Source organism: Homarus americanus, unplaced genomic scaffold (assembly GCF_018991925.1).
Source record: "Homarus americanus isolate GMGI-L3 unplaced genomic scaffold, GMGI_Hamer_2.0 scaffold14144, whole genome shotgun sequence".
Taxonomy (NCBI): Eukaryota; Metazoa; Arthropoda; class Malacostraca; order Decapoda; family Nephropidae; genus Homarus; species Homarus americanus.
In genome coordinates this window covers 559,093-571,489 of record NW_024729288.1, presented here as the reverse complement: position 1 = coordinate 571,489, position 12,397 = coordinate 559,093, and the positions used below count along the sequence as shown (strand labels likewise).

At 38.7% G+C, this 12,397-nt stretch overlaps 1 protein-coding gene across 2 annotated transcripts in view; it reads left to right on the top strand.

The window, feature by feature from the left end:
* Positions 1-12,397, top strand: part of LOC121866685 (protogenin B-like) — a 47,376-nt gene that overhangs the window by 14,301 nt on the left and 20,678 nt on the right. For both annotated transcript variants that reach the window (XM_042366397.1, XM_042366396.1), the window contains exons 5-10: positions 525-700; positions 2,040-2,302; positions 8,939-9,105; positions 10,826-10,981; positions 11,490-11,647; positions 12,130-12,360. In XM_042366397.1, coding sequence (XP_042222331.1) covers positions 525-700; positions 2,040-2,302; positions 8,939-9,105; positions 10,826-10,981; positions 11,490-11,647; positions 12,130-12,360 — 1,151 coding nt within the window. The remainder of the gene's footprint in view (positions 1-524; positions 701-2,039; positions 2,303-8,938; positions 9,106-10,825; positions 10,982-11,489; positions 11,648-12,129; positions 12,361-12,397) is intronic.

The following is a 12,397-nucleotide window of genomic DNA, read 5'->3' as shown; positions in this document are numbered from 1 at the left end:
GTATTTCATGCAAGATTTTACAGTAATAATACAGAGAGTTTTAAAAGGCTTAAGGGAAGAAGTGCCCTGGAAAGTGTAATAATAGATAAGAAGGTCAATTTAGGAGAGTGATAGAGCGTGTCAGAAAATGCAGTTTACCCTACAAGCACATTTGGGATATGAAACCTGGATGTATAAAACTGTGTGGACAGTTTGATTGAGTAAGTGCAGATTGTTAAATGGAAGGAGTGAGAAATACGAATAGGAAAGGAATGAATGCAATAGATATTGGGGAGGTGAGACTAAAGCACAGATAGGATGGATGCAGTTTGTGTTTTTGTTACGTGGAGGTGAGGCATCACAGGGAATACGAGCTGTACAGTATTATGAAATTTTTTACACAGCCATAATTTGAAGACCATAATACATTACAACCTCTCCTCACTTGTTTAACTCTGCCTTGACTGTTCTTTCAATATCCTGAAACTGTATAGCTTTCTCCTTCAGTAAGGTCCAATTATTTTTATGTTTTTGGTCTTTTGCAGTGAATGTAAGTCAAATTGAGGGCTGGGAGGACATAAAAAATGGAACAAAGGGTATTACAGTGATAGGCCAGGGAACCCTAGTGCTGTCAAATGTCCAGAACACCAGTGCTGGCCGCTACACCTGCACCGCTAAGACTGTGAACCCTGCCACTGAGAGTGAAACCATCATTTCTCAGGTAGGATTGCACCTTTTTTATGATATCACTTTGAATGTTCATCCTATAAAAGGTTTTGTGTGAATGAAATTTATCTTTGTAAATTGTTTTCTTGATTTTATTTTACTCTGAATTTTTTTTAACTATAATTTTACTACCAACACAATATACAGGATCAATTTTGTTTCTGAGAACCCTAAATGCTTAATATATTTTAGGACAGGCAATAAACAGGAACCTAAAAATCACTAAGGAATTTAGTCTGACCATTATGAAGAACATTTATGATGTGGTCAGACTTTATTCCTGCTGATACTTGGGTTCTGGTTTAGTTTATTGTTTGTCCAGAAACACCAAAGCAATCATTTAGGGCTCTTGAATAAAACAACATCCCATATAAGTACTGTATATAATGCATACTGATGTCTGTTTGTAGCCTTATGATCTCATCCTTAAATACTCATGTGTATTTTGAAAGAATCCAGAATATTGTTGGATTATGCTAATTGAATGAAAACTTAAGGTTATACTTTATAGAAAACTTATTTGATCAGAGTAGCCAATAAACTAAATTGAAATTAAAATGCCCTGCAGTACAGTACAATAATGAATTTAGGTTTCATCTCTGTAAAATTTTTCTCTTTCTAATTTGAACATTGTGCATGTTATTATTGACTGATACTTTCTACTCTCTGGCCTGAATATAATGATGATACAGCATTGTGTGCAGGGGAACTGTAAAGCATTATTGGACAATGTTGCATTTGTATTTGCTAATTTTTATACTGTACAGGTATTGGTATCTAGATCTTCTTTACTAAGTACCGTACGTATAGCATACTATATTGTTTTGCACAAAATACACAAGTAGGAATTAAATCCTTACAATGTTACGCCTCTACAATATATCAATTATTTTTTTATCGTTCTGTCAGCTTGATTACAATAATGAATTTGAATATAGTGTAGTGTACCATGTTTGGGTCCTGGGCTCTTACATACAAGTTTATCGGCTTACTTTAATCTCATTCTGATTGATCGGGACCATTTTATTTGTTATTTGTATGTACAGTATTAATTTTTAGGTGTACTGTACTCTACGAACACTTTTGACAATTTGTTAGAAGAGCAGAAACAGCGGGTACAGTACTGTAATATATGAATACGACCGAGTTTCTCATGATATGCTGAAATTTGTGTTATGATCAGTTTTAATTGGTCAACATTTTTTGGTAACCTAGGTTGCAGCTCAGTTTAGTAGGGGAGAACTAATGACTTTCACATAATTGTCATTAAGAGTGTGCTAAGTTTTTACAACATTGATTACCATTTGCTTTACCTGCTTTTCTTTATATTACAGGAAATAGAACTAGATGTTTTGGTCCCACCTGAAATCATTGATCCTCCAAAGCCCTTAGCTACGTTACTAGCAAAGACTACCCGCCTCAACTGCTCAGCAACGGGTCATCCCACTCCCCGTGTCAAATGGTACAAAAACGGGCATCTCGTCAACATTCAGGGACGCACCATTCAGGCAACCTCAAACCAGCTTGTATTCTTCAACTCGATCTCATCTGACACAGGAATGTACCAGTGCCTCGCTATCAACGATGCGGGATATGCGTAAGTGTTTATTGCCACATACTGTATTGTACAAAATCGTGAGTTATTTTTTCAGGCTGTTTAATGATTAAAGGGAAAATGATATTGGTTGCATAAAAAAAGTGTATGTGTATACATTAGACCCTTGCCATTCACGAGGGATAGGTTCCAAGTAATGGAGCGAATTGGCAAAATCGCGAATAGCCACTAATATAATACCTCAGTGCACTAATATACAGGTATACCTATACTGTGTATGAGAAACTTAAGTCACAATACTGTACTTACATTCATATGTGGAAGTCTGGAGCCTTCTCAGTGTTCACTATGTTCTTCTCGAACAACCTGCGCCACTTAAGCACTTGCAGGAGCTCTTGCTTGAACAGAATCATGAATTGCTTGTTCATTATTTCTTATGTACTGTACTGCACTATGGATTCATTCACACCAAATAACTGACCAACCGCGGTAGCACTCCTCCCCTCCTTTAAATTGTCTAATATATAATTCAACTTTCATTGCCAGAGTCATCACTGACTTTTGCCTTTTATATTTCACTCTACTAACATCTCTGACACTAGGCAGTCTTTTCGGGGCCATTTTCACAAAGAAACGCAAAAGTTTTGAGAGTATGATACTAGGTGTTTGGTCATGGGTACTGGGTGAGGGCAAACAGAGCTAGATGAGACGCCGCGGGTGCGTGAGGTGACTCATTGCGCTGAGGGAGAAGGCTCTCATGCTAGCCACCCGAGCCACCAGCTGCTTACCGAGAATTGTAAACCCGCGAATGGGAAGGGTTTACTGTATATGTAAGTCTGCATTCGATGTTTGTAACACTTGTGAGATCATTTTCATGAAAATTTGTACAGGCTGGCATAGTCTATTACTCAACATTATTATATTTGATGTGGATCTTGGAAAGTTACATCATTTGTCTTTCTGTGTTTTTTTGAATAATTCACCTTTCTCCCGATTCTCATTATTTGACTTTTATTTTTCTGTTTCATTGGGTAGAAGTGCTGTACTGTTTATGTACATCTGATACAGTGGGATGTGGTGCAAAGGTTCTGATTTCCCATTGGTTAAAATTACTCACTGGAGAAATTTCTTACTGCATCGGTACATATAGTTGAGGATATGAACAAGTTCAGTCGCCTGCACTTATACCTGGTACAGTACAGTGGCTGGCATGTTTAGTGAGATGCTGCAACTATGGAATGCTTATCTAGCATCCTTAGTCTGGCTACCGGGGTTGCCAGAGGTGCGACAAACTTCACGTCCAACACTAGCGCCATCTCACAGCCAAATCTGCCAAACCGTTTTTCATTTTTGGCCAAAATTCGGCCAAATCTTTTTTGATGGGAAGCAAAAAATATAGCTATTTTTGCAATCCACACAAAATAAAACGGTCTCCTCTACAATATCCACTTAAAATGTCATAATAAAACAAATTTTCACTTTAAATTGAGCCCAATAATTACATAAACATAAGGTCTATAATCTACAATGAAGATTTACCTTAATCTAAAATGGTGGTGGAGCGTGATAATGGTGGAGGAACTTGACAAGATTAGTTGACGTAAGCAAAAACATCTAGTCCGTCATCGTCCCCTGGTTCTTCTTTCTCATAGTCGTTTTTAGAGTTGAATAGCTGCATCATGTGTGGTGTTACGTTGAAATCTCTGCAACATTTTCCTTGGAACTGGAGGTGTGAGCGAACTCTAATAATTGCGTCCAACATTTCAGAACTGAGCCGATTTCGTGATTTGGTTTTGACGTTGGTTACCATGGAAAATATTCTTTCAACAACAGTATTGGGTTGGTGTTGTGAGGCAAGTCATAACATAGGTCCTTAATTCTTCAAAGGGCTGTTTGCCTGTTGAATTCTTGTACTGTATTGCAACACCCCAGACCAGAAAGAGAGAGAATCTGTGGGAATTTTGCCATCAAAAACCGACTCTTCCGCCCAAGACAAATGCAGTATTTTTCTGTACTGCTGCTCAATGGTATCTAATTTTTCACTTCGAAGGTTAGGCAGTGGAAGGTCTTTGAATGGCACTCGTCCAGTCTGGCTCAATACCTTGCGTGGAGCAAACGCACTCAAGCCTTTGAAGGTCCCTGTTGATGCTGGAAGTCTGCTTTCCACTTGTTTTAAGGCCTTGATTGAAAGACCAGCACATCGCATTTTTACTTCGTCTACCTTGCCTACTGGTTCAGTAGAGTGATTCTGTTGGTTTATGAAGGTGTACAACTCGTGCATGAATTTGTCACCATGTTTAGTAGTAGTGGTTTTCCATTCCTGTCAAGGATTCTTTCCTGCAAACTCTTGTGGTGCAGGAACAACTCACTTACAAGTTCTTCAGAATCAGCAACTGTTGTTTGAAAAAGAGAATTAACTCTTTCGAATTCTGTAACGATTGGTGACGCAAAGTGAAAGTACAACAAATTGACTGGATCCTCCAGCATTCCCAGAATTTCTCTTGCGTTGTAGCGACAGGAAGCATCTGCCCTTGGAACTGCAACAGCAAACTAGGCTTTCAGTTCCTCTCAGCATAAGAGGATATTGTAGATGACTTTTCCTCGAACTAGCCATTGTGTACACTTTCTGAAAGGAAAGAGGAGTTCCCTTTCATTCTTCCTTAACATCCTTTACCCTAAATAGTTTCTTAAATGCATCTCTATGGATGACGCTCTTAATGAACCACTTACGAACTTTATGCAAAAGGTATCCAAGATTAGATGGCAGCTTGTCAAAAGCTTTTTCAATGCCGAGTGTAAGTGAGTGACAGACACATTTGTTGAGCTGGCAGTTTGGTGACTGCTCTCTCACTCGACCACACTGAGTTATGTTCACCAATCATTGAAGATACATCATTACTGCCAAAACTGACACAGTCACACCACTTTAATCCCATCTTCCCCAGGGTGTTGCTCAGTGTCAAGAACATTTCATGACCTGTAGCCCCAACAATGGGCACAAGGCCACCAAATTTTGTGATAATTCTCAATCTTGAATCACTATAATACCTCACAATAACACAAATATGCTTGTCTTTGGCCACATCGGTTGCTTCGTCAACAAGCACGGAATACTTCTTGCCCTTTGCATCCTCTTGTAATTTGTCAAACAATGCTGGAGCGATTACTTTGGAGAGCAACTTACTGCACTTTGTACGCTGGAGCTACGGATTCTCGAGTTCACTTCCTTTACCGTTCTTTTTCATCATTTCTCCAAGATGGTCTACACTTGGTGTTGAACAGTGACAAGATATAGCCACCGCGAACTCTAACTCGACACGTTTTTTTTTTCACTGTCCCGTTTCCCTGGAGCGATCATCACAGGCAGGGCCCAACACATGGATAATGCAGCAACTATGCTTGAGTGCCCTTTCGATTTTTTGTGATCTGCCAAACGAGATGTTTTGGGAGCTATCTGTGTTCTACAAACTTTGCAATAAGCATTTTCACTTCCATCACTGGCTCTACTAACCCAGACATATTTTTCTTCCCATGATTTGTTATATTTTCTACCACTGTCGTAGGACCCTTTCCATTTACTTGTGGACATTTTGAAAACTAGCACTCAGAATTACAGAAAGTAACTTGGATGGCTTTATAAGCTCTGAAGCTTAACCCGTATAACTGGACACGTTCAGCCTAAACAACTCAAATATGAGAACTAACAACTGAGGTCAGTCAGCTCAGTAGGTCACACAATCACGTGATGAGGTGAGGTCACTGATTAGCTGAGGTCATGACAAGGTGAAGTCACTGAGCCAGTGTTGTTATTGTGAAATTTGAAAACCTGCTAGACTTGTCTTCAAAATCCACGAGATGAGGAATTAATACGTGTTTTACAAAATTCGGCCAAATAGTTTGGCCATGACCATCCATTTTTCCACGGCCAGGTGAAGTTTTTTACAGCCAAAGTAGAGAAATTTGGCCATGAAAACGGCCATCTGGCAACCCTGCTGGCTACTATTGTGAGGTTCCATGGATCCATTCTGGGAGTTTTAATATTATGTAAACAAACACAGAGTTGCCACATCTCATAAAATGCACCAGCCATTGTACTGGGTACAAGTGCAGGCAACTGACTGTATGTGTGGGTATATCTTGTTTTTTTTTAGCCTTGTCCTGTTGCTTTCTACACTTGTCTTGTCCCATACTTCCTCCAGTTCCTCCTTTTCCTTAAATTATATTTCTACTTCTTGTAATTCATGAACCATCCCATACAAATCTGAAAGAGGTCGTCATATAATATGAGATTGATAAATACTGTATTATGAAACATGTGAATAGTCAGGTGATTATGTAAGTATTATTTTGATAGAAGGGGTCAACACGTGACACTAATCTGACTGTAGTGAGTGATTGAAGGTATACAGTACTGTGTTAGTATCTGTATGGGAGTATTGTGTTATCAAGATGTGTATGAGTATATTAAGTACTGTATTATTATAGTGTTATGTGAGTGGATGTATGGTGTGAGTTTACAGTTGTTGATCTGTCCTGCTTGTTTCATATTTCTTTACATGCATCAACATAATCATCACTCAGTTACATGTATCAACATAATCATCACTCACAGTTACATGCCTCAACATAGTCACTCACACTATCATTCACGGCTATACAGAGACTTGACCACTACAATATGCTTCACAGCTTTCAGGTAACAATTTTGTTCACAATTTTTATACTGTATCCATCCACATCTTTTTGTTATTCCCATTATAACGTTTATAGCCACACTTGCTTAGTTTCTCCATAGTATCTTGTAGTCATTGTCTGTCTGTGCTGCAACATATATCTTTTGCTCTCTTTGATTCTGTGCATTTTCTTAGTTTTACTTAGTTATGTACCTGGTTACGTCTTATAGTGGTCTTACGGGGTTATCCATGTCCAGTCAGCAATAGCAGTTCGTTATTTTTCCACCTGCCTATCAATCTATTCTTCATTTTATCCATCATTAATTTCTTTATTCATCTGTCCACTCATTTTCCTTCCTATCCAGTGATATTTTGTCTTACCATTGAACTATCTGTTTGTTTGTCCATCTTTCCATAGTAATCCATCTCTGCCTTTATTCATCTGGCAGTCTCCCATGCGTTGTTGTTTACAAAATTTTGGTTTTTATGAAGTGTTCGCTGTATCCTGAAAGGATCTTTTAATTTTTAGCTCACCTGGCAGAAGTCAAGGCGAGCTTATGCAGTGGTCCTGCAACCACCCTGTGTCATCCACCTTGCCTCATGTGTCGGCTATTGTACGTCCGTCAACATTCGACTTCATCTGAACCATTGGTTCATTTTTATAAAAGTTTGGTATGGATGTTCCTTATGACACTGTTGTGAAAAAATGTACTTTGGGCGGCGTTCGTAGCAGCTGCCTTAATCCTGCCTACCTGATACACAACCTACTGGAAGTTTCTCCAGACCAATTAAACTGATCAGGTCGAAAATGAACTTACAATCTTGTTGGGGTGAAGCATTTAAAGTGATTCAAGGGATGTTTTATAAGAAATACATGGCAGCCATTTACCAGTCATAATACAGCTTTTTTTTTACTTCTTTTAACTCTGGGACTTTAACTGTGGAAGTGGGTCAATGTAGTTTTCCTGAGATGATGTTTTCAAGTACAGTATTGTGTTTATGAATGTATCCCAGGAGTATCCAGGTCTCTAGTGGTTGTTTCTGTTCATCTCCCCTTCAGCTGTTTCTTATTATGCTTGAAAACTATCTCTTGATGTGGATATTTCTTGTGACAGGTTTTTGCATTTGTTCTCTGGTTGATCTTTCTCTCCACCATTTGATCTTTATACCAAGTAGGTGTAAAAGCCTATTTCTGTTTTTCTTTCAATAACAACCATTTAATATGGCATTTAACATATACTATCATTGGGCTCAGACTATTCTAGGAGTGTCTCCAGAAATAGTAATTACAGCTGAAAGATGATAAAAATTTGACCTTAATCAACAACTCTTCGTTGGTGGACTTTATCCGAGAGACCAGGTCATGCAAGTCCTCATGGCTGGTAGCGAGAACTGTTGTATTTAGGAGTGTGTTCCTTGATTCCTGTCCCCCAGATGGTAGTGTTAAGTGTAGCTCCCACAGTGAACCACATTGCCCAAAAAATAACTCGTTAGATAAGGATGATGAGAATAATTATCTTTAGCTATCCCAGGTGTCTTGACGGTGGGAAACCCTAGACCAATTTGGTTCTCATGTTTGCTTTCCTATTAACCCTTTCTCAGCTCCGGTCACTTCAGGGTTGTGTAGTTGGTGATGAATGTTTCTTTGGCAGCTGAATTTTTTTTCTTCTTTTTCAGCAATTGGTTCAGGATGACTTAAGGCTTTATTGTTAGTTATTTTCTTGTCTTGTTCTCCTTATTTACAGCTGGGCAATGTTGCCTCATCTACACATAGGTGTGTGTGTGTGTGCGTGTGCATGTGTGTGCGTGCGTGCGTGCATGCTCTCTACATGAACAAATTCTGATCTCCTCTTGGCTAACACTCCTTAGACTCCCACATCTCTCTATATTGGTACTGTATGTCTTACTTGCAACATCCTATTCACATTCCACTTATTTCCTTCAACTGTGTCATATCTGTCACTGTGATGAATTATTTTAGTAATGCAATTATTTCTTCACACAGCTCAAGTTGGGCCCCCATGGTTATCAACTCATCCGAGGACCAACCAGACCCACCCCGGAATCTCCATTATGCGGATCTCACCAAAACCTCGGTCATCCTTACTTGGGATCCGGTTCACCGCACCAGTGACAAAATCAAAGCTTACTCAATCCACTATTTTGAATCAGGTGAGAAGCATAGGGGAACTATGTCATTGGTTAATGCTTACTCATGTACAGCAAGTGTGAGTAGAGTGGGTGCATCTTGTATCCTTCTTTAACTACCAGATAGTACAGTAATTCCTCAATAACTCGGCATGGATATGGTCTCGGAATGTATTACTGTATAGTATAACTCGGGAAATGCCAAGATATATAAAATTATCTGGGAAAATCTCTGCATATCTGGCCACCTGCATCACCTACCATGCCTCTGTGTCACCTACCATGCCCCTGTGTCACCTACCATGCCTCTATGTCACCTACCATGCCTCTGTGTCACCTACCATACATCTGTGTCACCTACTATGATGCTTCAATCTTTGCCTGCAGTGCTGGTAAGTGTTGCTTTTTTACATTTAGTAATTACATATACACATATATGGGTCAATAATTTTTTATTGTTGTATTTTTGTAGGAGGGGGGGTGCCTCAATAAGTCGGAATTTGAGATAACTCGGCAAGGCCAGAGCCCCATATGTGCCAAGTTATCGAGGGTTTACTGGAGTCATAGAAAAAAGTACTGTCAGTCCTCTATCCCATCCATTAACCCTGAGACTCGAGTACCTTTGAATCCGAGACTTCATACTGTGCACCATCTATGGGCCCAAAAATGTGTTATGTCTTGGATTCACAGGTTCATGAGATGGAGGACTGACAGGATTTTTCTGTGACTATACCTATATATGCTTAATGGACAATATAGGGCACAACAAAAGATGTGCTTACTGTATACCTAAATAGCAGATGAGTATGAAGCATCTCAGGTATTTGGTGGCAGACTATATGGTACTTTACAGGGATTTAGTCTCTTCTTTTGTTTATGATATTTTCCCCAAGAAAAATACTTTAAGTTTAGAGGAAATTGGGAAGAAATTATGGCATTGAAAATTTGTACAGTAGTGAAAACCAGAGGTAAAAGAGGAGTGTGGATCACTCTGTTACTGTTGATTTCTAAGGAAAGGATTGTACTGTACTGTATTGTGTTGTTGCACATCAGCACAAGACCCATCTGACTTGATTGTGTCATCAACTTGCATTATTTATAAAGAACACTGTTTAGTTAGAGAAAATCTTGGGACCTTGTTGGTGAGCTAATACCTTAAGTATACAATCTTAGTTCTGTTGGTCTATTTCCTTCATACTTCTTGGGGATGGGGCTTACCTGTGTTGGCTGTGAGACATGTTACTCTTATGTAGTGTACTGTACACCCACTCAAAAAAGGAGCTTTACGATTTTGTGTTAGACAACATGACACAACAGACAAAGGATTTTGACAACCCTACCAAGACAACGGGAGTCACAGTGTTCATTTTGAAATTCATCAGACCCCTCCATGAAGATACTTTTTGGAGCGAGTGTACATTTTAGATGCCCTGTATTGTAGTGCTATAATAGAAGAAAATCTAGAGGTTTGTCTCTGATGCCATCAAAATTATTGGTCTGATCTTCGTGGTAGATACAAGTAAATATATTTTTTTATGTTAACCACTTGTGTAATGTTTCCTTCTCTGCTGTATAACATAATCTAGTGTCCCTGTAGTGAAGTGGTTAACCTGGGAAAGTTGCTCGTAATTATTTTCTCTCGCCCTTGTTTAGTTCCACAACCTGCACACACAGCATACAAAGTAAGTCTTTTATACTCTTGGAAAGGCTAATGGAAATTTTCCTTTTTTTTTCTTTTTTTCAGAGGGCAATGGAATAGAGCGACAAGCAGTTTCTCAGGATGCTTCTCATTTGCTGGAAAATTTGAAGCCCAACACCAAGTACACAGCCTTTGTGAGAGCCTACAACAACTTTCCCTCAGATCAGTCAGAGAGTCTTGTGTTCAAGACTGACGAAGACGGTGAGTTGGTGGAGTTCAGAGTGTGAAGACTCTTTTTAATTGTCTTTAATATTACAAGAAAGAGTACTTGTGAATAATGTATGTTCATCAGTTAGAAAAACCCCACAATGACAAACAAAATGTTGATCAGTGTTTTAAGTTTTAACATAGAGTAAAAAATGTAAATAAAAGGTACAAAAAACCATTTGTTTAGAATGGATAGAAAAGTTACTGAGGAAGTATTGATAATCTAAAGGGTAAATGGAAAAATTATAACCAGACTTTTACAGGTGGAATGAAGCCGATGTTCTTGAGTTTTATTGGAGTTAGGGAAAACTGATTGAAATAGACAAAAGGACAGTGAGAAATATCAGGTGACTGTGAAAGAAGGAAAAAATATATGTGCGTGCGTTTGTTTGTTTTAAGTTATTGCCCATCTTGTTTTATTCAGGAACAGACTGTACAATGTTAAAATAATATAAATATATATATATCTTGAATGTACAGGACCATATTTTTTCCTTTGCAGTTCCTATGAGGGCCCCAAGTGTGCGGCTGACTCCTATATCACCAACAGTAGTTCGAATCACTTGGAGCAAACTGCCTCCAGAACAAGCCCGAGGAACGATCATTGGTTACAAGATCTATTGGAGAAAACTGGAGCATCACTACTACAATGTTAATGAGGTATACACCATGTCTCCCTTCCCCAGACACAGAAAGCTTGGGAAGAAGTCACATTGTGTGTGTAGAAATAATTTGCTTGTATCCGTCTCCTTTGTTACGTTGGAGTTATGATTCTTGAAGTTTGAAGAGAAGGCTGTTCAGCTTTATGATGAGAGGAATTTACTGTTATTCTAGCTGCTTGTTACAAGTATATCAGTTCATTGACACAAGAAAATAATAATAGTACAAGTATTGATATTTTGAACAAAATCGGTGAGATCAAGATTGTGGCCGAAATGATAAGTCTTGCCCCTTATATGATTTTCGGCCAAAAATACCTTTTCTCACAGAATTTAAATTTAATTTGTCTGACTATTAAAGGACATCCATAACAACACATAAACATCAAAAAGTGACCTTGAAAACCATAGACAGTGAGTAATTTGAAAAGTATTGTACAGTGTGTTTTTTTATAAGTCCTTTCAACTCGTTATTCCATTCAGGTATCTCCCGATGTACACGAACATGAGATCACTGAACTCCTTCCGAGTACGAGATATGAAGTACAAGTTTTGGCGGGAACAAAAAAGGGATACCCCACCAGAAATGACCTGCCTTGGATACCCCTCAAGACGGGTAACCGTAACCAGAAGAACATCCCCCTATCACCTGTTGTGACTCTGAAGGTGATAAATAACACTTCCAAAGATGACTCAAAGAAGCTAGCAATAAAGGTAAATTATGCAGACTGGCAAATTGATTTTGTTTGTT